Genomic DNA, 27,150 nt, shown 5'->3' with positions numbered 1-27,150 from the left:
GTGGACAGGTCTATGACTGTGTAACACTAGGGTATAATACAGGTGTTAATTGGTCTGTCACTGTGTAACACTGGAGTAGAGTACTGGTGGGGACAGGTTTATCACTGTGTTACAGTGGGATAGAATACTGGTGGGGACGGGTCTGTCACTATGTTACACTGGGGTACAGAACTGGTTGGGACTGTGTTACAGTACTGGTTGGGACAGGTCTGTCACTATGTTACACTGGTGTAGTGTACTGGTGGGGACGGGTCTGTCACTGTAACATGAGGGTACAGTACTGGTGTGAATGAACTTGTCACTGAGTAACACTGGGGTACAATACTGGTGGGGATGGGTTTATCACTGTGTGACAGTACTGGTGGGGACTGGTCTGTCAGTGTGTTACACTGGGGTACAGTACTGGTGGTGACGAGTGTGTCACTGTGTTACAATATTGGTGGTGTGGGGCCTGTCACTGTGTTACACTGGGATACAATCCTGGTGGGTACAGGTCTGTCAATGTGTTACACTGGGGTAGAGTACTTGTGGTGACGATTCTGTCACTGTGTTACAGTACTGGTGGGGACGAGTCTGTCACCGAGTTACACTGAGAAGAGTCCTAGTGGGGACGGGTCTATCACTGTGTTACACTGGGGTACAATACTGGTGGGGAAGGGTCTGTCCCTGTGTTACACTGTGGCAGAGTACTACTGGGGACGGGTCTGTCCCTGTGTTACACTGTGGCAGACTACTACTGGGGATGGGCCTATCACTGTGTTACACTGGGGTATAGAACTGCAGGGCATGGGTCGATCACTGTGTTACAGTACTGGTGGGGACGGGTCTGTCACTGTGTTACAGTACTGGTGGGGACGGGTCTGTCACTGTGTTACACTCAGCTAGATTACTGGTGGGGACAGATCTGTCACTGTGTTACACTGGGGTACAGAACTGGTGGGGACGGGTCTGACACTGTGTTACATTGGAGTAGTGTACTGGTGGGGATGGGTCCATCACTGTGTTACACTGGGGTACAGAACTGGTGGGGAAGGGCCTGTCACTGTGTTACAGTGGTGTAGAGTACTGATGGAGACAGGTCTATCACTGTGTTACACTGGGGTAAAATACTGGTGGGGACAGGTTTATCACTGTGTTACAGTGGGATATTGTACTGGTCGGGACGGGTCTGTCACTATGTTACACTGGGGTACAGAACTGGTGGGGACTGGTCTGTCCCTGTGTTACACTGGGGTAGAGTACTGGTGGGGTCGGGTCTATCACTGTGTTACAGTACTGGTGGGGACAGGTCTGTCACTGTATAACACTGGGGTAGAGTACTGGTGGGGACGGATCTATCACTGTGTTACACTGGGGTACAATACTGGTGGGGAAGGGTCTGTCACTATGCAATTCTGGGGTACTGTTCTGGTGTGGACAGGTCTATCACTGTGTAACACTGGGGTATAATACAGGTGTTAATTGGTCTGTCACTGTGTAACACTGGGGTAGAGTACTGGTGGGGACAGGTTTATCACTGTGTTACAGTGGGATAGAGTACTGGTGGGGACGGGTCTGTCACTGTGTTACACTGGGGTACAGAACTGGTCGGGACTGGTCTGTCACTGTGTTACACTGGGGTAGAGTACTGGTGGCGACGGGTCTGTCAATGTGTTACACTGGGGTCGAGTACTTGTGGTTACGAGTCTGTCACTGTGTTACAGTACTGGTGGGGACAAGTCTGTCACTGTGTTACACTGGGTAGAGTACTGGTGGGGACGGATCTATCACTGTGTTACACTGGGGTCGAGTACTGATGGGGAAAGGTCTGTCACTATGCAACTCTGGGTTACTGCTCTGGTGTGGACAGGTGTATCACTGTGTAACACTGGGTGAATAATACAGGTGTTAAATGGTCTGTTGCTGTGTAACACTGGGGTAGAGTACTGGTGGGGACGGGTCTGTCACTGTGTAACATTGGGCTACAGTACTGGTGGAGTCAGGTTTCTCACTGTGTAATGCTGGGTACAGTACTGGTGGGACAGGTCTGTCACTGTGTAACGCTGGGTACAGTACTGGTGTTGACGGGGCTGTGACGGTTAACATCGGGGTATGGTACTGTTGAAGACGGATCTGTTACTGTGTAACACTAGGGTACAGTACTGGTGGGGAAGGGTCTATCACAGTGTTACAGTGGGGTAGAGTACTGGTGGGGATGGGCTATCACTGTGTTACAGTACTGGTGGGGACGGGTCTGTCACTGTGTATCACTGGGGTATAATACAGGTGTTAATTGGTCTGTCACTGTATAACACTAGGGTACAGTACTTGTGGGTTTGGGTCTGTTACTGTGCAACACTGGGTACAGTGCTGGTGGGGACGGGTCTGTCACTGTGTAAAGCTGGGTAGAGTACTGGTGGTGTCGGGTCTGTCACTGTATAACACCTGGGTATGGTACTGGTGGGGACAAGCCTGTCAGTGAGTAACACCGGGATACACTACTGGTGGGGATGGGTTTGTCACTGTGTAACACTGAGGTACAGTACTGGTGGGGATGGGTCTGTCACTGTGTAACACTGGGATACAGTACTGGTGGGGACGTGTTTTGCTGTGTAACACTGGTCTACAGTACTGGTGGGGATGGGTCTGTCACTGTAACACTGGGGTACAGTACTGGTGGGGACGGGTCTGTCGCTGTTACATTGGGGTACAGTCCTGGTGGGGCCATGTTTGCCACTTTGTAACCCTTGAATACGGGTCTGTTACTTTGCCACACTGATGCTTGGTACTCATGGGGACACATCTTTCATTGTGTAACTTAAGAGTACAATACTGGTGTGGATAGGTCTATCACTGGAGGAGAGTACTGGTGGGGATGGTTTTTGTCCTTGTGTAAAACTGGAGCATGGCACTACTGGGTCAGGTCTGTCAATGTATAACACTGGGGTACAGTGCTGGTGGGGACAGGTCTGTCAATGCATAACACTGTGGTACATTAGTATTGGGGATGGGTACATCACTGTATAACTCCGGGTTACAGTAATGGTGGGGACAGGTCTGTCACTGTGTTACGCTGGGGTACAGTATTGGTGGGGACGGGTCTGTCACATTGTAACGCTTGGATACGCGTCTGTCACTTTTGCAACACTGACATACGGTACTCATGGGGACTTATCTGTCATTGTATAATTTCAGGGTACAATACTGATGTGGATGGGTCTGTCACTATGCAACTCTGGGGTACTGTTCTGGTGTGGACAGGTCTATCACTGTGTAACACTGGAACAATGGGGTACATCACAGGTAGGGACAGGTCTGTCACTGTGTAACACCGGGGTACATTACTGGTGGTGTCAGATGTGTTGGTGTGTAACACTGGGGTACAGTACAGGTGTGTATCAGTATGTCACTGTGTAACACTTGGGCACAGTATTGGTGGGGACAAGTCTGTCATGTGTAACACTGGGGTCCAGTACTGGTGGGGACAGATCATTCACTGTATACTTATAGTAACTAGTCTGTCACTGTACAACACTGGTACACTACTGATGTGGACATAGTTGTTATTGTTTAACACTGGGGTGCAGCACTGGTGGGGACATCTGTCACTGTGTAACTGGGGTCCAGTATTGCTGTGTAACACTGGAGTATGGTGCTGGTGGGGGTGGGTGTGTCACTGTATAATACCATGGTATAGTTCTGATGGGGACATCTGTCGTGTAACACTGGTGTTCAGTACTGGTGGCGACAGGTCTGTCACTGTATAACACTGGGGTACAATATTGGTTGGGTTAGATGTGTCACTGTGTAACACTGGGGTATAGTGCTGGTGGGAACAGACCTGTCACTGTGGAATATGGAGACATGGTAATTGTGGGGATATGTCTGTCCCTATGTTACTCTGGGGTACAGTACTGGAGGGGACGGATCTGTCCCTGTGTAACCTCTGGGTATAGTACTGGTGGGGACAGGTCTATCATTTTGCAACACTGACGTTCGGTACCCATTGGGACAGATTTGTCATTGTATAACTTCAGGGTACAGTACTGGTGTGGATGGGTCGGTCACTGTGTAACACTTGTTTACACTATTGGTGGGGTCTGGTCTGTCACTGTTCAACCCAGCATGACAGTACTGGTGGCGATTGGTCGTCTTCTGTCTAACACTGGGGTACAGTACTGAAGGGGATGTGTCTGTCACTGTGTAACAGTGGGGGAGAGTACTGGTGGGGATGGTTTCTGTCACTTTGTAACACTGGTCTATGGTACTGGTTGGTCGGGTCTGTCAATGTATAACACTGGAGTACCATTTTCCTCCTGCCGCTCTCTTCCAGGAGTCTTTCTGCCGTTGAGTACCTGCCTTCGCCGCGCTGTGAGATCTCCATCTTTCCCATTGGTCAGTTAACCCTGTTTGTCTCCACATCCTGCCCCTTACTCCCTCTGCAGCTGCAAGCTCAGAAGGTGCAGCAGCTTCGCCTATCGCAGAGCCGGGGGCCTTACTACGGTGGCTCTCTGCCCAACGTCAATGCCATCTCCAGCCACACTGCTGAGTTCCAGGTAATGGGTCACCTGCCAAGAAGGGAGTGGGGGAGGGCAGTTCTTTTCATGTCCACTCATGGCCTCCACCCCTGCCCCGTGGCTTCCGCACCTCCCCTCAGGCCTCTGCACCTCCGTTCTATTGAAAGCAGCCTCCCACGGACAGCAGCAGGGCAAAGGTCCTCTGGAAGTGAATTTTCACCCAAAGACCAGACCCTTCAGCGGACATTGTTCTCTTGATGGGGTTATTCTGTGAGAAGAGATTGAGTCTCCAGGGACTAAACTCACTGAAATTCAGAAGAATGAGATGGGTTCTGACAGCAAAGTAAAATTCTAACAGGGTTCGGCAAGATGAAAACCTAGAGGTTGTGACCACTGGCAGGTGGGACTGGAACTAGGGGACAGAGCCTCAAGATTCAGGGTGGAGATGTGGAGGAACTGATTCTCCCAGAGTGGAGTGAATCTGTGAAATTCTCTGCCCTAGGAAGCTGAGGCTGCAACATTCCAGGAAGGAGAACATTTTGGAATTAAACCGGAGTGTCTGCAGACGCTGGGGTCGAGGGGAACACATAAAGGTCCCAGAGAAACTCTGCAAGTCACACAGCATCCATGGGAAGTGAAGGGTTTGGGCCCTGAGCCCTTCATCAAGATACCAGTTACTTCCTGTGGATGCTCCATGACCTGCTGAGTTTATCCAGCATGTTTGTGCAGAACATTTCGGGAGACCTGGAGCAGAGATCTCATTGCTGAATGTAGTTAAGGCACAGATTTTAGCATAGTTTGGCTATTGAGGGTTCCAGGAAACAGGCGGAGAGGTGGGTCTGAGTCCACAGCCAGATCAGCCACAATCCTTTTGAATGGGGGAGCAGGCTTGATGGGCTGGATGGTCAATTGGTGACACTCCCAGAAGGATACGTCCTGGTCCCAACCAGACATTCCCAGGGACTCATCCTGCGCCCATCCTGACCTTCACGGGGTCTCGTTCTACTCTTATTCCTGCTGTTCCCAAAGGTCTCATCTGTTCTCATTCCTGGCGTTCCTGGTCTCTTGCTCCCGTTCCTGATGATCCCGGAGGTATCGTCCTGCTCCCATTCCTGGTGTTCCCAAACGTCTCACCCTGCCCCCTTTTCTGACACCTCTGGTGGTTTCTCTGCTCTGAGTTCACGTGTTGTTTACTGTGACCTGTAGAGTCCCTTCAGCTCGGCACTCGACTCTAGCCGGGGCACGCGGCATCACGGACTGGTGGAGAGGGTGCAGATTGCAAGGCTGATGTCCCCGCACAGACGGCAGATATCCTTTCCTTGCCCTGCCGCCTCCGGGATTGGGTGCGGTATTGAAAGCCAGATCGTGAGTGAGTGATGCCATCTCTGTTTCCATGTGTGCTCTGGAGGCACATTGAAAATGGACTTTATTCATCGCTACAAACAGGCACTCTCTTGGACTTCCTCTCAGTTGAATCCCCAAAATAATATTACATCATTTTTAATCCTTGTTAAAGGCAGGGACAACATCAAATAATTGGCTCCAATTACAGTAAAACTTCTGTTATACACAATCAAGTAACTAACAAAAATATTGTGGAAAATATTAGGTTAAAAATACGAAGTTTAAAATTGGGGTGGCTCGCTGTTAGTTCAATAATTATGCAGCATGTAATCTCAAGCAACCGGAAAATTCACTTAAACGGCATCTACCTATCCTCGTAGGTGCCGGATACCAGGAGCTTTACTGCATAGAAGTGTCACCTGATTGAAGTTTATAAAAATGCCCAGGAACATAGAAGACTACAGGAAGTGGCAAATCTAGCCAAGTGCATCACAGGCACTGACCCCCCCTCCCCCACCCCCCCGGCTATTGCAGATGTCGACATGAGACTTCGAAGCCGGCCAATAATAGACCCATACAATTCTGGTCACAACCTCTTCTCATTCGAACCATAGAACATTACAGCACAGAACATTACATTACAATTTTAACATTATAGCCCTAATGTTAAAATTGAGCCCACATTCACCACTTCAGCTGGCAGCTCGTTCCACACTCCCACTCTCTGTGTTAAGGTCCCCCTTAAGCATCTCTCCTTTCACTCTTAGCCCATGTCCTCTGGTTTGTATCTCACCTACCCCTAGTGGAAAAAGCTCATCTACATTTACTCTGTCTACTCCCTCACAATTTTAAATATCTCCATCAAATCTCCCCTCATTCTTCTACACTCCAGGGAATAAAGGCCTACCCTGTTCAACCTTTCCCTGTAACTCAGTTCCTGAAGTCTGGGCAACATCCCAGTAAATCTTTTCTGCCCTCTTTCTATCTTTCCTGTAGTTCAGTGACCAAAACTGCACGCAATTCTCCAAATCTGGCTTCACCAATGTTTTATACAACTTTATCATAACATCCCAACTCCTGGACTCGAGACTTTGATTTATGAAGGCCAATGTGCCAGAAGCTCTCTTTACAACCCTGTCCACCTATGAAGCCATTTCCAGGGAATGATGTATCCGTATTTCCAGATCCCTCTGTACTACCGCATTCCTCAGTACCCGACCATTTACCATGTACATCCTTTCTTGGTTTGTCCTTCCAAAATGCAACACCTCACCCTTCGGGCAGAAGGTACAGAAGACTGAAGACCAGCACTTCTAGATTCAACAATGGTTTTTTCCAACAACGATTAGGTCCTCGAACCTCCCCATACTCATCTAACTCTGATCATGAACTACTCCAGAGCCTCCATTGTTGAAATGTTTTCCATTAATGCCCTCTCCCGAGTCTCTCGCTTTCTCTCACCCATCTTCTCCTTTCCTCCATCTCCTGTTCTTCTATCTGAAAACAACCCTTCTCAGTCCTTGGTCTTCACTCCTTAGCATCTTTCTCTTATCCCCTCCTACCTGTATCTACCTAACACCCCTTACCTTGTTTACCTGTGTTCCTTCACACCCCCGCTCCCCAACTTTGTTATCAGGGATCTGCCTGATTTCACTGGACAACAAATTTTTTCAAAAGGTTTGCTCCCTGAAAATAACATTGGGAATTACGATAGACAACTTAAAGCTGATTTGCTGTATCACGTAGGAAGTTGAATTAACTTCTATTGAATTCAGCATCACGATGTTGACACATTGCGTTAGTTCAACTGACCTAAAAATGTTTTGCTGCTGATTTCCATTTGTACTCAGCATCTGATGCCTCTCATGCCAGTGTCCAACAATAATTGGCCAACATTGATGGATTCCAGTTGCCCTGATACTGCTTTTCCATGGTTGCAATGTCCCAGTGAAACCTTTCACTGTGTTCATCAACGACTGCACCAAGATCAAGTAAAGGATCCATTATTGCCACGTAATACTACATTTAGAATGTAACATACATGAAATTCTTTAACTTTGTCTACTGTAAGGAAGACAGAGAGTCGCCACTTTGTCCAGTGCCCTCACAGAACTAAGGTGCCAGCAAGGAATGAACTTGCGACCCTGGTTTACCAGGCCAGTGCTCTAACCAATGAGTCTCTCACAGCAGGGACAAAGTCCATGTGCAAACGTAGAGAATGAACTTTCAATGACGTTGCACTTCACGGTGAAGTAACTGCTTGAAGTAGACTTAAAATGTGACAGGAAATCGCAAAAAAATAGGTTATATCAATAAAACAAAAGATGGTAGGAAAATTTCAAGGCGATTTTCATGATTAGCAGCCCAAAATCCATAAATACCCCAAAAGTGTTCAGGGAAGAAAAGTCTTCGTTGTCCAGTGTTTTCAACACTCCCTGACGCAGGGATCAGGCACGAAATGTCATCTGCCTTTTACCTCCTGTGGATGCTGCGTGACCTGCTGAGTTTCTCCAGCACATTTATGCATTGAAGTGTCATGTTTTTTTCACACATAAACAGCAACTGTGAACTTATTTTCATCTACCCTTGTATATTCATCACCTCTTCTTCTGTTGAACTACTGAGTACAGGAGTTGGGGTGTTCTGGTAATTGTATAAGATATTGGTGAGGCCAAATCTGGAGTATTGTGTGCAGTTTTGGCCGCCTAACTACAGGAAAGATATCAGTAAGATAGAAAGAATGCAGAGAATATTTACTAGGATGTTGCTTGGACTTCAGGGACTGAGTTACAGGGAAAGGTTGAACAGGTTCGGACTTTTTCCCCTGGAGAGTAGAAGAATGAGGGGAGATTTGATTGAGGTATTTAAAATGATGAGACAGATTAAATGTAGATGGGCTTTTTCCACTGAGGGTGGGTGAGATACAAACCAGAGGACATTGGTTAAGGATGAAAGGGGGAAAAGTTTAGAGGGGAACTTTTTCGCACAGAGAGGGGTGGGAGTGTGGAATGAGCTGCCAGCTGAAGTGGTGAACACGGGCTCAATTTTAACATTTAAGAAATATTTGGACAGGTACATGGGTGGGAGGGGTATAGAGAGTGATGGACTGGTTTGGCCTAGACAGAGGGCCTGTTTTCTGTGCAGTAATGTTCTCTGGTCTAATATTGTAGTTGGTGTATCTCGCTTACCTGTGTGGCTGCAGCAAGTAGAAATATACTTGTGTAAATGACAATAAACTCTCATTATGAAAGATAGTGATAGGGTTGACCCCTTGAATAATGATATGAGGTATTGTTTTCTGGCGATCTTTCAATCCCCGCTGTGCGTCCTGTTGTTGCCAGTGTTTTGAGTTAAGTTCCTTGACTGAACCGCGCACGTTGACAGCTCGCCGTACAGCTCTGCGTACCTGTCACCCCCTCCGGACACCAGCTGGAGAAGGTAAGGGGTCTCTTTGTGTCAACCGCTATGCAAACAGCAGGGTTCCAGTCACTCAGCAGTGGGGCTCAGTGGGTCTGAAGGAAGATTGCAGCGTTTGAGGTGAATTTTTTAAAATTTAGATGTAAAGCACAGTTACAGGCCCTTCTTCCCCATGAGCCCGTGCCACCCAATTAATCTACAACCGCTGGTACATTTTGAACATTGGGAAGAAACTGGAGCACTTGGATGAAACCCACACAGGTCACGGGGAGAGTGTACAAACTCCTTACAGAGTGTGCAGGATTCGACCTGGGTTGCTGGCGCTGTAACAGCATCGCACTAACCGTGCTGTCCCAAAGTGCTACCGTTCCAGGTGAGGGAAACACACAGAGGCGGGAGGACTTGGCAGGTCCATTGAGGTTGGTGGAGACTAGAATGAGCAGGTTAAAGGTGAAAAGGGAAAGGTTTAAAGGGAACATTCCAGGGAACTTCTTCATGCAGAGTGTGGAATGAGCTGAATTGGTAAACGCGGGCTCGATTTTAACTTGGAATGAAATTTGGACAGGTACATGGATGGGAGGGGTATGGAGGGAAATGGACTGGGTGCAGGTCCAATTTCAGATTTATTGTCAGAGTGCATACATGGTATCACATACAATCCTGAGATTCTTTTTCCTGTGGGTGAGGGAGAATTACCACTAATTAGTAGTGCAAACAAAAAACTAGTCAATGTACACATGTAAACAAATAAAGAAATGTAAACAAACTCTGCAATACAGAGAGAAAAAGATCAATAAAGTGCACAAGAGTCCTTATTTAAGAGTCCCTGATTGAGGAGTCTGATGGTGGAGGGGTAACTGCTGTTCCTGAACCTGATGGTGTGGGCCTTGTGGCACCGATACTTGATGGTAGCAGTGAGACAAAGCATGTACTGGGTGGTGTGGATCCTTGAAGATTTCTGCTGCTCTCTGATGGCAGTGTTCCATGTAGATAATAGGGAGGGTTTTACGCGTGATGTCCTGGGCTGTGTCCACTACCTTTTAGAGGGCCAACTGCTCAGGGGTATTGGTGGCCCCCATACAAGACCATGATGCAGTCGGTCAGCACACCTTCCACCACACATCTCTGGAAATTTGCCAGGATTTCTGGCTCAGTGTGACAGCTGAGTTTAGCATGGACTAGATGGGCTGAAAAGCCTCTTTCTCTGGTCTGTTGTGAGCCCAGAGGGCCCCAAAACCCAGCAGCAACAGAAATTCACCAAGACAATTGGTTACTTAAACAAAAATTGCTTTTAATTATCTTTAAACATGAAAACAGGATTAAACTTTAACGTATTACTATTAACTTACTTAACCTAACTTAACCCCCTTCTAATTCTAAGCACACATGTACGTAATGCGTGTGTAAGTTCAGAAAAATTATTTGATTCACAGTCCAATCTCACTTCTTTCTCCTCCAAGTTCACTGGTTGCAGACAATTCCTATACTGTGCACAAAATTTAACTAATATTTATAAAGTTCACCAGGTTTTGGTGGTTGAAAGGCAAATGGTTACTGCTCAAGAAGGTTCTTGTCGGTTTTCAGAGAGAGATTTGTTGGTCACTGGACACAAACTGATTCCTTCCGATCAGCCATTTCAGTGTCTCGCCGAAGAAACTTGCCCCATCAGGGTTTTCCAGATGATAACCTCTTTCTTTCAGGTTACCATAGAGTTTCTTTTTGTTTCTCTTATTTCAAATGAAACATTAGACTGCCAGCCCTCTCCTCTTGTATGGACCACAAGGGCTTTGACCAGGCTGAACTAAGCACTCACAACCCGTCTTCCAAATGGGGTTTTTCTACAAGCTTTCTAGCTTGTCCTGTTCCAGTCCCCGCTGCTGCTGCTGAACTGTTACACTGTAGAACTGAATTCTCTCTCTCTCACTCAGAGAAAAGCCTGTTTGAATCCCTCTGCTTACAAAACCACGTGACCCTCTTAGAACAGCAAATTGCACTCAGAGAGCCTGTGGCTCCGGACCTTATCCTCTTGAGTTCTTTCATCTGTCACTTTCCAAAACAACAATCCATTAGTGAAGTCTCTTGGGCACTCCCCAAAGCTTTTGCAAAGGCCCTTGGAGCAGGCCTGTCTAGCTTGAGCAGAGCTCCAGTATTTTAAATGAGATCTGTTTTGAAGTGTTTGTATGTGACCTACACTAAAAAAACCCTGCCACAATTTATCTCCTTTAAAACATATCTATATACAATATAAAATACAACATAACCTGTCACAGGTCCCACAGAGAGAAATTGTGAGTCAAAGTTCTATTGAATCATCGAATATAGTAGCAGGAGAAGGCCATTCACCGCAATGAGGCAGCATCTCTACTCAAAACTATCAGGACTGAGCATGTGACCTCAGTTTCCCTGCTTTTTCTCCAGGACCCTCCATCCCTTGAGCCAATAGGTGCACATCCAGCTCCCTCTTCAATCGATCTAATAAACTTTGAGGCAGGTGTTCCACAGGTTCCTTCCCCTCTCCCCTTCTCTCTCCCCTTCTCTCTCCCCTCCCTCTCCTCCTCCAGTCTCACCTCACTTCTCTCCCCTCCCTCTCACCTTCTCCCTCTCCCCTCTCTCCCTTGGCAGGCTTCCCTAGCCCCCGCTTGCTGTTCCCTCTCCCGTTGAGGAGCCTAATGCTCCTCATGCCTCAGTCTGGGCTGGGGTGCGCTCCCCTGGTACTCAGCTGTGTTTTTGCTCCCATTCAGGAATGCTCTACCCTGGGGCAGTTTTCCAACAGAGAAGGGACATCGCTTCGGTCTGACGTCAATGCTCAACAGGTGAATGCAGTGTTCCCGTGTTCCCTCCCGTCTTCCATCCGCTCCCCTACCACCCTCTCTTCTCTCCTTCCACTTACCCTCGACCCTCCTCGCCCCTCCTCCACTTGCCCTTCCCTCTTTTTCCCCATCCCCTCTCCTTCCCTCACCCCTCCTCCACTTGCCCTTTCCCTCCTTTTCCCCACCACCTCACTCCTTCCCTTGCCCCTCCTCCACTTGCCCTTTCCCTCTTTTTCCCCACCCCCTCTCCTTCCCTCACCTCTCCTCCACACGCCCTTTCTCTCTCTTTCCCCTCCCCCTTTCTCCTCCCCTTCCCTTTACTCCCCGCCCCCTTCCCTTTACTCCCCGCCCCCTTCCCTTTACTCCCCGCCCCCTTCCCTTTACTCCCCGCCCCCTTCCCTTTACTCCCCGCCCCCTTCCCTTTACTCCCCGCCCCCTTCCCTTTACTCCCCGCCCCCTTCCCTCACCCCTTCCCTCTCTCCTTCCCGACCTGCATCCTCTCCATGATTCATTGACTGTGTTGTGTGTGCAGAACCAACTCGGACTCGGCCCTCCACACGAGTGTGAATAACTCCACCGCGGTGCCGCCGTTCACCAGTGCAGGCCAGAGCCCCCTGGGCCAGACTAAGCGGAGGGGTGAGTGTCCGAGGTCAGCCGCACACCTGTCCTGTCCCAGCCACACTACCCCCCCTCCAGACCAGGGTTCCCAAACCCCTTCCCTCTGTCCTGGAGCGGTGATCCCCTCACTTGTATCTCTTACCAGGCCACTTACTCATCTGAACTCTCAGTGACAATCTCATTCGGGTCACTGAACAACTGGGACCCTCACTGTCCCTTCCCTTGTGAAACCAACCGGGACTCTCCCTTGTATCCCAAATCCTGACCATCACTGGTCCCCTCCCTCATGGTTCCCTCTAGGACTCTCACTAATGTCCTCCCTTGTGTCTTTGAATGAGACCTCCACTGATCCCCTAGTGTCCCCTAACCTAGACCCAATCTACGGGATAGACTGTTTTCAGAGATCATCTGTGTTTGCAAATCTGTTCAGGAGAGAAAACCTGTGGGAGTCAAATACTTCTTAAAAATTCACTTTGCCCATGTGTGAATATATGATCCTCTGCACCGTCCCATCACACACTCCTGGGATCAGACACAGAGTGAAGCTCCCTCCGCACCATCCCTTCACGCACTCCTGGGGTCAGACACAGAGTGAAGCTCCCACCGCGCCGTCCCATCACACCCTCCCAGGGTCAGACAGAGTGTGAAGCTCCCTCCACACCGTCCAATCACATACTCCTGGAATGAAACACAGAGTGAAGCTTCCTTCACACCGTCCAATCACACACTCCCAGGGTCAGACACAGAGTGAAGCTCCCTCTGCACTGTCCCCATCACACACTTCTGGGATCAGTTACTGAGTGAAGCTCCCTCTGCACCATCCCCATCACACACACCTGGGGTCAGTTACTAAGTGAAGCTCCCTCCACACCGTCCCCATCACACACTCCTGGGGTCAGTTACTGAATGAAGCTCCATCCACACTGTCCCATCACACACTCCCGTGGTCAGACAGAGAGCGAAGCTCCCTCCACACTGTCCCATCAGCTACCTGTGCTGGTGGGACAGATATGATGGACTGCTTTATCTCAGTGTTGTTGAATCCTGCAATGCCGGAACTTCCCTTTTGGTGTTTTCCAGGTTTGGCAGATGGAGATCTGGACAGCCTTGGGAAAGGTGAGTATGTTGTATCACAGCCTCCCATTCCCTCTCCACCCCCTCCCCTCCTCCTTCTGCCCAGTTTGCAAGTGTGTACACCCCGGGACAGTGTAAGATGGCTCTGCATGAAAGCCACCCATTTGCAGGGCAAGTGCTCCACTGCTTTCCCAGGCAGTGAATCACCCCCCGATCCACCACTCCCAATGAGTAGCAGTTCCTCGTCATCCCCGTCTTAAATCTACTCTCCCCCACCCCCAGCCCCCATACCCCGAGTCCTGAGGCTACCGGTGGAATCAACCTTCCCTACTGCCTCTGATGACACCTCCCGTGGTTTTACGTTTCTCTGCTTGGCTTGCAGCTTTCTCCTACTCACTTTGCCCCCTGGAAAGCCTGCCAGATGAGGAAAAACCCAAGGTACTTTGGGAAACTCAGAAGGTAAGGCTCGACTCGACCGTCTCATGACCTCCTGCAGACTGTGTGCTTGTGCTGTGTCTGTGTCATTGAGGGGAAAAAACCCTGATCAAATGCTGCGTTTTTGCAGATACAGTGTGTGGCATCCCGGCCCAGATCCTGTGAAGTCGCTAGCACTAGGTAAGTGAAAGGGGGTGACCATGCGATGCTGTCATGTGAAAGATACTTGTGCCCCATGGCCATGGAGTGTGTGATAGGAGGGTGCGGCAGGAGCTTCACTCTGTCTGACCCCGGAAATGTGTGATGGACAGTATGACGGGAGTTTCATGCTGTGTCCAACCCCAGGAGTGTGTGATAGAACAGTGTGGGGGGAGCTTCACGCTGTGTTCGACCCTGGGAGTGTGTGATGAGATGATGTGGAGGAAGCTTCACTCTGTGTCTGACCCCTGGAGTGTGTGATGGGATGGTGTGGGGGGAGCTTTACGCTGTTTCTGACCCTGGGAGTGTGGGATGGGACTCTTTCCACACCTTTCAACATTTAAAATGTTTCAGTGAGATCCCAGCCTCATTATCCTAATTTCCAACGAGTGCAGACCAAGAGCTGTCGAATACTCCTCACATAATGTCCCTTTCATTCCCAGAATCATCCTTGTGAACTTCTTCTGAACCCTCCCCAACATCATCACATTCTTTCTTAAATGAGAAGCCCAAAACTGCTCACAATTTTCCAAGTTCGATCTCCCGACACAGCCTTATCATCACACCCCTGCTCTTATATTCTATTCCTCTTGAAATTCATTGCATTTGTTTTTTTTTTATAATTTTTTTTATTTTTCACACCATAAATCACATTAGCCATGATGTACACTATTTTTTTTTCACACATATACAGTGACTTTTTCTCCCCCCTCCCTTTCCTCCCAAACCACCCCCCCACCCCCCCCCTCATCCATTTTAGGTATACAATCTAGGTTGCATTAAGCCAGTCAGACAATGTTGTCATTCAACAAAATTACACCAGAAATTCTACTGAGTCCATTCTTTTCTTTCCTTCTCCTTCCATCAACTTAGGTAATGTTTGTCCCCGGTAGGTTTTCGCTATTGTATTTAATGTAAGGCTCCTATACTTGTTCGAATATTTCAATATTATTTCTTAACCAATATGTTATTTTTTCTAATGGAATACATTTATTCATTTAAATTTGGTAGTTTCTTCCTTTTAATTTGGTTATGTATTCCATTAATATTTAAAGACATATAGTTCAGCGTAGCCCTTTTATATTTTGTTTATCTTCTCTTTCCGTTTTTCCATCATTACCTTTCCTCCTTTTCCATTTCTGTTTTCTTATTTTCAACTCTTTATAAGACAACATTCCTACAACATCCAACATTTTCCTTATTCTCCTATTTCTATCTTATTTATCCCCAATCTCCCCTTCACCTCCTGAGTTGTCCTTTATCCCTTGTCGGACAACCACATCTCCCCTCTCCATTTGGATTTGCGAATCCACTCGCAAGCGTCAACTGATTTTGCAGTGACCGCTATTTCCCCCCACCCCGCCTCCCCCAGAAAAGATTTCACTTTTCATATGTCACAAAGGTCACTCTTTTAATTCCCTCCTTATTCTCTCTATTCCATTACCTTCCCTTATTAATTCTTGTCTATACTATCTATATTTTCCTCTAAGTACAGATACATTCATGTATGCTCATTGTCTCTATTCACTCTTATACCTCTTTACCCGCATACATATCAATCGTGATAATTTTTACTCTCATTACCCGTCTTCATCCCTCAGTCTATTTTTGTCTTTACCCACATACATATCAATCGTGATCATTTTAACTCTCATTACCCGTCTTCCTCCCTCAGTCTATTTTTGTAATTGTTCTGCAAATTTTCGTGCTTCTTCTGGATCCGAGAATAGTCTGTTTTGTTGTCCTGGAATAAATATTTTCAATACCGCTGGATGCTTTAGTATAAATTTATACCCTTTCTTCCATAAAATCGCCTTTGCTGTATTGAACTCTTTTCTCTTCTTTAGGAGTTCAAAACTTATATCTGGATAAATGAAGATTTTTTGCCCTTTATACTCCAGTGGTTTGTTGCCCTCTCTTACTTTTTCCATTGTCTTCTCCAGTACCTTTTCTCTTGTAGTATATCTTAGGAATTTTACTACAATAGATCTTGGTTTTTGTTGTGGTTGTGGTTTAGAGGCCAATACTCTATGTGCCCTTTCTATTTCCAATTCTTGCTGTAGTTCTGGACATCCTAGGGTCTTAGGGATCCACTCTTTTATAAACTCCCTCATATTCTTGCCTTCTTCATCTTCCTTAAGGCCCACTATCTTTATGTTATTTCTTCTGTTATGGTTTTCCATTGTATCTATTTTTTGAGCTAGTAGTTCTTGTGTCTCTTTAGTTTTTTTATTAGATTTCTCCAATTTCTTTTTTAAGTCTTCTACCTCCATTTCTGCTGCTACTGCCCGCTCTTCCATCTTGTCCATTTTTTTTCCCATTTCTGTTAAGGTCATCTCCATTTTATTTATTTTCTCTTCTGTGTTGTTTATTCTTTTTCTTAAATCCTTAAATTCCTGTGTTTGCCATTCTTTAAATGACTCCATGTATCCTTTAATAAGAGCAAGTATATCCTTTACCTTGCCTTTCTTTTCTTCTTCTATTTCACCATACTCTTCCTCTTCTTCTTCCTCTGGGTTGACCATCTGTTGTTTCTTTGTTGCCCTTTCCTCCTCTTCTTTCTTGTTTCTATTGTCTTCTGTGGTCTCTTCTTGCTGCAGGTGTTCTGCAGCTGTTGTTGCCGGCTGTGGAGATCGACTCCCCAGCTGGTCCCCCCTCCCGTCGGTGTGTTTTTTTTCATTCGCATCGCGCATGCGCGAAGTATCGCGCATGCGCGGTTGCGCACTTTTACTCGGCTCTGCGAGCCATTTTTGTAGTCCATTATTTACCGACCTGAGGGAGCGGGTTTCTCTCTCCGCAGCGGGCCTCTTCGGACAGGTAAGGCCTTCACCTTTTTCCTCCTTTGTCTTCTCTTCCTCTCTTCTTACCGTTGCTTTCGATTTTTCTTTTTTTGTCGCCATCTTCTTTCCACCTTTATACTCACTTTTCTGTAACTTTTATTTCTGTGCCTTTGTGTTTTCTCTTGTTTTTCCCGACTTTTCTGGAGAGGGCTGGAGTTCACCATCCGGCCACTACTCCATCACGTGACTCCTCCCAAATTCATTGCATTTGTTTCTTCACCACTGACTCAACATGAAGAAAAAAAAATATTTATTCACATATTTGCATTCTTTTTTCAGTATATTTTTATGATTCTTGAATTGAAACCCCTCCCCACCCCGGTCCAGCGCGCTTTCCAGTTCTCAACAGGGAGCCACTGGTCATAGACGTCTGCCCAAAGGAGGGGTCTAGCCAAAATATCCCAGTGAAGCACGAGTGGCCACCTCAGCCAGACCACCGACAAGGTTCCAGCGATGGGCATGTTTGGTTTCACGCCTCACCCTCCTTTCCCTTCTGCACCGGGTGCCCGAAGATCTGGAGCGAGAGGGGGCCTTTATACTTGATACTCAACCCTGATACTGGTTGGGGTTGGGGGTGGGAGGTGGTGTTTGCCGTTGCCTCTCTGTTGTTGCACTGGGTGCGTGTGACCAGAACTCAGTCGGACCCATGACCCAGGAATGAACAGTTGTCGATTGGGGTTTTAGTTAAGATGAGCACGGACCTAACAGGAATTATTTGTTCCCTTGTGTCCACCACTGTCAAACAAACCCCCCACCCCCTCAACTGTTGTTAGTTGTCTGCTCCTGATGACCTGCCGACTGCTTGCACAAACCCTTCTATTCCCGGCTGCAGAGTGTGACTGGCTCCACACCACCACTCTTACCGGGTCACCGTGGAAGCACATCCCACGCGTGCCTCAGGATTCAGGGTAGTAGATTTCAGATGGAGAGGAGGAGGAAATGAGGTTCAGTTCTGGTCCCCTCATTATAGGAAGGATTTTAAAGCTGTGGAAAGGGGGGCAGAGGATGTTGTCCAGACTGGAAAATAAGTCTTATTGAGGCAAGGTTAGTAGAGCTGCGACTGTTCTCTTTGGAGTGCAGAAGGATGAGAGGGGATGTTTGAGATCTACAAGATTCTGAGAGCCATGGATAGGGTGGACGACTAGTGCTTGTAACTCAGGGCAGGAACAAAAAAAAACACCAGAGGATGTGTGTACAAAATGAAGGGAAGGAAGTTTCGGGGAGACGTCAGGGCTAAGTTTTTTTACATAGAGAGTGGTGGGAGCCTGGAATGTATTGCCAGGGGTAGCAGTGGAGGCTGGAACATTAGGGGCATTTAAGAGACTCTTAGACACATGGATGGAAGAAAAATAGAGGGTTACGAGTTAGGGAGGGTTTAGTACTTTTTTTAGGAAGGAATATATGGGTCAGCACAACATCGAGGGCTGTAGGGTCTGCACTGTGCTACATGTTCTATGTTCCCAGATGGGTGGTGAATCTGTGGAATTTGCTACCCATTGAAACAGTGGAGGCGACCTCAGTAAATATAGTTAAGACAAGGTTGGATAGATTTTTACGTAGTCAGGGAACATGTAAGTCGGTGGAGATCAGCCCATCATCAGATCAGCCATGATCTCATTGAGTGGTGGAGCAAGGTTCACTGGCCAGATGGCCGACTCCTGCTCTTATTTACCTCCTTAATTAACCCGCTGTCCATGGGCACAAGTTCTGGCTGGCATCCACATCTGCTGCTGAAAGGGGTGGATTTCTTAAGAGAGGAAAGCCCCCACCCAACCCCCATCACTGATTCTTCTCTGCCCCCCACCACCAGCAAAGGCCCCCTGGCATTCTCCGAGCCGTGGCCACGGTTGATGCAGGAGGGCGCGGAGGAGTCGATGGCCTGGTCGTCACCTGCCACGCTGAAGGAGGACATGTGGAGGCGGGGGAACAAGATGAGGCAAGTTAACCGAGACCCTGAAAACGACTCCTTAACTGGGTCCACGACAGCTGACATTAACCAGGTGAACCACGGGCTCACGTTAACTGGGTGCAGAGCAGCTCACATTAACCGCAACCCGGTTTTCTTGCAGCATCTTCCCGTCGCCGGACACTGGTGGCGTCTCGCATGGCCCTGGGGCACTGAACAGTGGAGGGTCACTGCCGGATCTCACCAACCTTCACTTCCAGTCGCCGTTGCCCACACCACTGGACCCCGAAGAGTCTCTGTACTCCAGCATCAGCGGAGGGCACAGTACTGGGAACCTAGCCGGCACCATGACCCAACTCGGTCTCACCTCATCCCCCAGAGTGGCCGCCAGCTTCGAGGGGGCAGGTAGGCACCTCCCCTCACCACGGACCCTCTCCCCACACCCATGGACACCGCCACCAGCATGGACAGTCTTCTCCCTATGGATCCCCTCCTCACGACCCTCTTCCCCTCCTTACGGGCCCAGTCCCCCTCTCCATGTACTTCATCCACCTCTACCTCCCCATGGAACCTCTCCACACTCCACAGACCCCTCCCCCTCTGCATGGACCCCCTCCCCAAGGAGCCCCAACCCAACCCCATGGACTCTTTCTTCCCCCCCCCCCCATGGACCCCCTCCCCCTCCCTCCATGGACACTCACCCTATCCCTATGGATCCTCCCCTTCCCCTCCACACAAAACCCCTCCTCCACATGGACTCCTTTCATTTGGTCCCCTTCCCCACGGATCACCCACAGACCTCCTTTCCTCTTCCCCATACATCCTCTCCCCTTCCCCTCACAAGCCTCTCCCTCCCCATCCCCACGTGGGATGGGGTTATGATCCGGGGGTGGGGGATGGGGAGGATTGAACCAAGGGTCTGTGGGGGAGAGAACTGGGTGAGGTGGAGAGTGAACCAAGGAGGTGGAGTGGGGAAAAGTGAACCAGTGGAGTGGGGGAGTGAACATGGGGTGGTTGGGAGCAATGAACTAGGGAGTGGGGAGGAAGGAGGTGGGATGAACTGGGTTTGGGGGGTGTCGGGGGAGTGAATGAGCATGTGGGTCTTGTGATGACGGGCTCCCTATCTCCCTCCCCCACAGGCCTGACCACCTCGTTGCAGTCCTCCCTCAGCAACCCTTCACTACACTCCTCACTCAGTGGCTCTTCCCTCCACACCTCCCTCAGCAACCCCTCGCTGGGGCCCGGACTTAGCGCCTCACCCAGGAGACGGGCTCCTCTCAACCCCCTCGTCCTGTCGGGGTCTGACTCCCGGAGGCCACATGGCAAGCAGTTCTCACCCACCATGTCACCCACCCTCTCGTCCATCACTCAGGTAAGAAGATGGAGGGGGAGTCATCGTCGATGGGGGGGGGGGGGTGGGCGTGACGGGTTGTCGGTGGGGAGTTATATCTTGGAGTTAGAATTGGCAGGGGGCCAAGACAGACTGTTAGTCCACACACTGCATCCACACACTGTGCCCAGTGGGCGTAGCTGGGGGTTGGGAAGGTGGGGCCTGAGCACATTTGTTCAACTGTGAAACCATGGCATCATGCGCGAATTGGCGCAAACACAAAGAATTTAAAATTTATCACATGTTTGAACAGTAAATCGGAAAAGGAGAGCCCGAGAGATGAGAGCTGTGAGTAAAATTTAAAACCTGAATTGCATATTATGCCCCACAGTTCAGGTAGGGGAGGGTTTTGAGATGGGCGTTGGGAGCTCCGATGACTGGAGCTCCCGACTCTGAACCCTCCCTTTGGTTTACACCAGAGCTCCTGACGCCTGACTCCGAACCTTCACCTGTGTGTCCCCTCAGCCTACCACACACTGGAGCATGTGTGGTAGTAGGCCAAGGATATTTGTTATCTTGGTACCATGCCATTAGACTTCAGGCTCAAAGAATCATCTCAAACACTTCAGCAGAAAGATTGCTTTGCCCAGTAGGATAATCATTCAATGTAAGATGATGCCAAGGTTTCCCGTGACCAATGGAATAAACACACGAAAGAGTGTGGTCATTTTCTTTTGTGGGAACTTTATCTGCACAGATTGTCCGGCATGTTTCCTCCATCAGTTTCAGCTCCCGCCCTCTAGGGGAACATCAATGGTTGTTCACCCACTCTAAGGAGTTGGGAGAGGTGTAAGAGAAAAGTCTTTTGTTGTTTCTTTCAAGGAAGGGCAGAGGAGGGGGAAGAGGAGTAGAGGGGGAGGGGAGAGGAAGGGGAGTGGAGAGGGATGGAAGAGGAGAGGAGGGGTTGGAGAGGGGAGAAGGGCCTGGAGGCTTTGTGCGCTGGTTACAAAGCTGTGATCACCTTGTCTCTTAATGTGCTCTCGCCTCCCCTAACGTCAAAACCTGGCTACCCCCCCCCCCGACTCCACTGTTTGCCGGGCAGTAGTCAACTCCCGGGAGGAGCAGTACTGGCTCCCAGTGCCCCCTCTCACCCTGAGGTTGATAAGACATTCTGCAGTTCTTCAGTGCCAGGCCACTCCGACACCTCTCCCACCGACAGCAGCAGGCTGAGCGTTGGGGTGGAAGTGAGCGCCGCCACACGTTGGTTCCCCTCCGCTGCCCCGACTCTTCAACATGTCTTCGCATTCCAGAACTCCACATGGATTGTGGCAGTCCGAGGCAAGTCTCCCCAGTGAATGGCAGGGTACTGGTGAATGGGGGGAGGGGGAGGGAGGCAGCAAGGATGGGATGGATCTAATGGTCTTCTTTCTGCTTCCCAGGGCATTCCTTTGGACACCAGCAACCTTGCCTTGGACCAACGGCTGCCCCCATACCCCTTCTGCCAGCAGCAGGCATACCAGCAGGCCAGTTACCAGCAAACTCAACCCTCTCAGCAGAGTGGTTACCAACAGTCCCAGCAGGCCAGTTACCAGCAGACTCAACCCTCTCAGCAAAGTGGTTACCAACAGTCCCAGCAGGCCAGTTGCCAGCAGACACAACCCTCCCAGCAGAGTAGTTATCAGCATTCCCAGCAGAGCAGTTATCAACAACCCCAGCCATCCCAGCAGAGCAGTTATCAACAAACCCAGTCATCCCAGCAGAGTGGTTACCAGCAGTCCCAGCAGACCAGTTACCAACAATCTCAAACCTCCCAGCAGACTGGTTCCCAACAGACACAATCTTCCCAGCAGACCGGTTACCAACAACCCCAGCCCTACCAGCAGACTGGTTACCAACAACCCCAGTCCTCCCAGCAGACCAGTCACCAGCAGTCCCAGCAGACAAATTACCAACAACCCCAGACCTACCAGCAGACAGGTTACCAACAAACACAGTCCTCCCAGCAGACTGGTCACCAGAAATCCCAGCAGACCAATTACCAACAACCCCAGCCCTACCAGCAGACCGGTTACCAGCAATCACAGCCCTCCCCGCAAACCAATTACCAACAATCACAACCCTCTCAACAGTGCGGTTACCAGCAGACACAAGCTGCCCAGCAGTCCAGCTACCAGCCCTCCCAGCAGACAGGTTACCAGCCCTCCCAGCAGACGGGTTACCAGCCCTCCCAGCAGACGGGTTACCAGCTCTCCCAGCAGACGGGTTCCCATCAAACAGCCTACCAGCAGACACGGCCAATTTACCAGCAGCCACAGAGCAGCACAGGGCAGCAGCAAGGCCGGCCTTCGTTGCTGACCCCCGCCCAGACCGCGGCCACTGTGAGTGTTCCCTGCGGTCACGGTGTGGGTGGGAGGGTCGAACCTAGAGGACATGGTCCTGAGTCCGATGTTGGGGGAGTGGTGGGGTGGTGAGCTTCTTGATTGACGACCTCTGCGAGAGCCAGCAGGGCCTGTGTCCAGCTCGGGGTTTTGGAGGGAGGGGGCTGGTGAACCACCGCTTCTGGTGGGAGGGAAGGGGGCATGCAGAGACACCAGTCAACCGAAGCAGGGAAGGGGGGGAAACGCTGGAGATTCCACCTAGTCCGCATAGGGCCCCTGTGGAAGGTTGGTGGACCCCTCGGGCAAGTCTGTGGCCCCTCGAGACCCTTCAAGATACCTGGGGAGGGTACACGGTCCCCCAGGGAGGATCCATAGACCCTGGGGAAGGTTCATAAGCCCCCAGGGAGGATCGGTGGGCCGTTGGTCCCCAGGACCAAGCAGCCAGATGGGAGAGATGCCACAATGTTGGGTGTGTTCCTGTCCACTCAAAGGACATTAATTGTCTGAATTTCCCTCCTTCTCTCTCTCCCCCCTCCCTCTGCCCTCCATCTTCCTCCCCCTCCCTTCCCTCCTCTCTCTCTCTCCCTTCTTCCCCCCCCCCCCCCCCCACCCCAACTCAGCAGTACAAGTCAGACCGGACTCCAGGCAGCCTGCTGCTGAACATGGATGGGTTGAGTGGAGACGTGGGGAACTGCAGCTTCCCGCAGGCTGCCATGGAGACGCCCCTGTCCCTGCTGGAGCCGCAGTTCCTGACCAAACCAAAGCTGTTCTCCTCCAGCCGGATGGGGGCCATTCCCAACATCATCCTCACAGGTCCGGTGCCAGATGCAGCTGCAGCCACAACCCCGTGACACCTAACCCTGCAACCTCTGAACCCGCGACTCCTGACCCTGCAGCCCCCGACCTCGTGGCTCCTGACCCAGCAGCCCTGATCCATAAATTCCCATTGGGCAAGACCCTGCTTATTCCCATTGGCCAAGACCCCCATTCCCATTGGCAGAGACCCCTCTGTTTCCAAATGGCCAAGATCCCCAGCCATTTCTCCATTGGCCCAGGCCTCACCGTTTTACATCAGCCCTTGCTCTACCAATTCCCCATTGGCCGATTGCCAGCCATTTCCCCATTGGTCGATTGCCAGCCGTTTTCCCCATTGGCCGAAGCCTTGCCGTTTCCCCATTGGCTGAAGGAGGGGCAGTGAGGGGGGATCGCTGCAGGAGGGAAGGGTGGAGGAGGGAGCACCGTGAGATGGAGGGTCGGCAAGGAGGGACCGCTGTGGGAGGGAGCTCCGGGGGAGGAAGTGGCAGTGCGGAGGGATTGTTGCGGGAGGGGCAGCGAGGAGGGAGGTGTAAGGAGGGAGATGTGGTGAGGAGGGAGGGATGGAGGAAGAAGGGGCTGTGAGGAGGGAGGGGTGGAGGAAGATGGGGCAGTGAGGAGGGAGGGGTGGACGAAGGAGGGGCAGTGAGGAGGGAGGGGTGGACGAAGGAGGGGCAGTGAGGAGGGGGGTGGACGAAGGAGGGGCAGTGAGGAGGGAGGGGTGGATGAAGGAGGGGCAGTGAGGAGGGAGGGGTGGACGAAGGAGGGGCAGTGAGGAGGGAGGGTATCAAGGGTGGAGCACCAGTGAGCATGAGGTGCAGACAACTTGGAGGGAGCGCTACGCAGTGAGAGGGGGTCAGTGAGGGGTGAACCAACCCACTTCATCCCATCTCCTCCCCCGCACAGACGACTCCCCTCCCGGATTCTCCAAGGATATCACCACGGCCCTGGAGGGGCTGCCGGGATTCGAGCTGGACTCCCAGTACCCGCTGGAGTCCGAGCTGAAGGTTGATCCCCTGACTCTGGCAGGGCTGAGCATGCTCAGTGACCCAGATCTGAGCCTCCTGTCTGACCCTTCAGTGGAGGACACCTTCCGGACCGATCGCCTGTAGGAGGAGGTGCCCGACGCACCCCAGACCGAAGGAGTGGGCAACGGGACCCAGCAGAGAACCGGGACAGGGTGCCTGACCCCAGTCACTGGACCTACCCTCCCCTGGAGGGACACACAGTGTAAATACCGTGTATTATTAAGCTGCAGTCTACAAGCCACTGCTTGGAGCTGGGGATAGGGGTGTTTATGGGGAGGAGGGGTGGGAACCAGATCGCAAGCACACCAACTGGCCGCAGCAGGGGAGGGGAGAGGGGCGAAGGGTGCGAGTCTCCAATACGCTTGGGCCCCTATGAAGCCTCCAGAGAAGACCCTTCAGCATTACACCAGAGTACATGACTGGTGGTAATGGACCATATTCCCCTTCTTCCCCTCTTTCTCCCCTCTTTCCCCTTTCTCCTTCTCCCCCTCCCCCTGTACCCCCTCCCCCCTGCCTGACTCCCATCACCTCTGACCAGTGGGTACCCTTGTGGAGACAGTGTTACAGTAGAACGGGATCCTCTAGTGTGTACATATTGTAAATAATGTAAAATATCAAAGTTTAAATATTTTCCAAGCTATGCAATGTTAAGTTGTGAGTGATGTTGGGGGAGGGGAGGATCCATCACAACCCACCCCCCCCTCCCACCCCACCTCTCCTTTCTGAGCTGACAGCTGCCTACAATTGGTGGGGGCAGGGGGTAAACCCATTCAATCAGGGCCTCAAGCACAATCTCTGGCTGAACACCCCTCTCTCTAACCCCGGGGTCTCTGGGCAGTGTCAGGGAGTAGGAACCCTGGCTGATTTCTCCCCCCACCCCATCTCTAACTCCAGGGTCAGTGATGGGGAGCAGGGATCTTCCCCCTCTGACCCACATGGGCCCGGACAGTGGGATCTTCTCCCAGAGGTGATGAACCTCCAGAGCTGCCTCTGTTGAGTAGGCTGGAGGATAGGGGTGAGAGAAGGGGGGTCAATATGTCATTTCTGCACCTTGACCTGTTCCCCCAGCTTCTGACCTGATGGAGAGACCCCTTCAGTTGGTCTATCCTTCACCCCCCCCCCCCAGACTACCACTCACCTCTTGCTCTTCATGCTAAAGGTTGCCGGTCACCGAACCGTTCAGTGTGGAGACCCTCCCTCAGCGGCCTGTCATGCCTAGAGCCCTCTGTTGCTGGGGACCATCTCTTCCCACCCCGGGACTGAAACATGATCCCCCCACCCCCTCGGGACTGAAACACCACCCCCCACCCCATTGGGACTGAAACACCACCCCCCACCCCATTGGGACTGAAACACCACTCCCCACCCCTTGGGACTGAAACATGGCCCCCCCACCCCCTCGGGACTGAAACACCAGCCCCCTGCACCGAAACCCCAGTCTCCCTCCCCAGCGCATCTCATCGAGCCACATCTCCTGTCACCACCTTGGCAGACCACCCACCTACTGCACCCTCCCTCCCCTCTGCTGATGTGTCACCTCGAGACATTCAGTTGTAATATGGAGCTGATTTTTTAATTGTATAACTTTTGTAAAAAATTTTTGTTAACATCACTGTTACATGTTTTAAAAAGCAAATTACACAGACATTTTTCATTTTGACTCACTCTCGTTCCTAGAGAAGGCCACTCGGAACAGCTGAAGGTCAGCACGCCCAGCGTGTGAGGATGCCATTCTGCCTCTCTGGTTCATGCTGACCAGTGGGGGAGCCCATCAGTATTAGGTTCTTCTGTGAACACTCTAACAGGTTATCTATGTCATTCAGACAGTTGGGTAATGAGGAAGATTATGCTGTGTCAGGTGACGATCAGAAGGATCACATAACTACAGAAAAGATATCAATAAGATGACAAGATATCGAAGCAGAAGTAGGCCCTTTGACCCATCGAGTCTGCTCCACCATTCTAATCACTAGCTGATCCATCTTCCCACTCAGCCCCACTCCCCAGCTTTCTCTCTGTAACCCTTGATGCCCTGACTAATCAAATCTCTGCCTTAAATCCACCCAACGATCTCACTTCCACAGCCGGCTGTGGCAATGTTCACAGACTCACGACTCCCCTGTCTAAAGAATTTTTTCCCCATCTCTGTTTTAAATTGATACCCTTTTATCCTGAAGTTTTTCCCTCTTGTCCAAGACTCCCTGACCATGGGAAACATCTTTACCACATCTACACTGCCCAGGCCTTTCAGCATTTGAAATACCTCTACTGGGTCCTCCCGTCAGCCTTTTAGACTCCAACAAGTACAGTCCAAGATCTGACAGTCATTCCTCATCTTTAACCCTTTCATTCCTGGTATAATTCCAGTAAATCTTCTCTGAAACCTCTCCAAAGCCAGCAGGTCTTTTCTCAAATACAGCACCCAATTGAGGTCTCACCAGAGGTTTATAGAGTCTCAACATT

General features: G+C 50.4%; 1 protein-coding gene across 2 annotated transcripts in view; it reads left to right on the top strand.

Moving 5' to 3' along the window:
• LOC138764509 (CREB-regulated transcription coactivator 2-like) overlaps positions 1 to 26,347 on the top strand; it is a 55,274-nt gene extending 28,927 nt beyond the window's left edge. Inside the window, exons 2-15 of one of the 2 annotated variants that reach the window (XM_069940567.1) lie at positions 4,425 to 4,535; positions 5,703 to 5,804; positions 9,217 to 9,278; positions 11,999 to 12,070; positions 12,600 to 12,703; positions 13,766 to 13,801; positions 14,142 to 14,218; positions 14,325 to 14,374; positions 19,043 to 19,168; positions 19,302 to 19,543; positions 20,278 to 20,510; positions 21,908 to 22,846; positions 23,470 to 23,659; positions 24,566 to 26,347. In XM_069940567.1, coding sequence (XP_069796668.1) covers positions 4,425 to 4,535; positions 5,703 to 5,804; positions 9,217 to 9,278; positions 11,999 to 12,070; positions 12,600 to 12,703; positions 13,766 to 13,801; positions 14,142 to 14,218; positions 14,325 to 14,374; positions 19,043 to 19,168; positions 19,302 to 19,543; positions 20,278 to 20,510; positions 21,908 to 22,846; positions 23,470 to 23,659; positions 24,566 to 24,771 — 2,550 coding nt within the window. In that variant the 3' untranslated portion in view covers positions 24,772 to 26,347. Of the gene's footprint in view, positions 1 to 4,424; positions 4,536 to 5,702; positions 5,805 to 9,216; positions 9,279 to 11,998; positions 12,071 to 12,599; positions 12,704 to 13,765; positions 13,802 to 14,141; positions 14,219 to 14,324; positions 14,375 to 19,042; positions 19,169 to 19,301; positions 19,544 to 20,277; positions 20,511 to 21,907; positions 22,847 to 23,466; positions 23,660 to 24,565 lie in introns of both variants that reach the window. The other variant, XM_069940566.1, reaches the window with a different exon arrangement.
• Positions 26,348 to 27,150: the final 803 nt, after the last annotated feature.

The sequence above is a fragment of the Narcine bancroftii genome, chromosome 5 (assembly GCF_036971445.1).
Source record: "Narcine bancroftii isolate sNarBan1 chromosome 5, sNarBan1.hap1, whole genome shotgun sequence".
Taxonomy (NCBI): Eukaryota; Metazoa; Chordata; class Chondrichthyes; order Torpediniformes; family Narcinidae; genus Narcine; species Narcine bancroftii.
The sequence above is the reverse complement of the archived record's forward strand: the minus strand, read 5'-3'. Positions and strand labels throughout refer to the sequence as shown.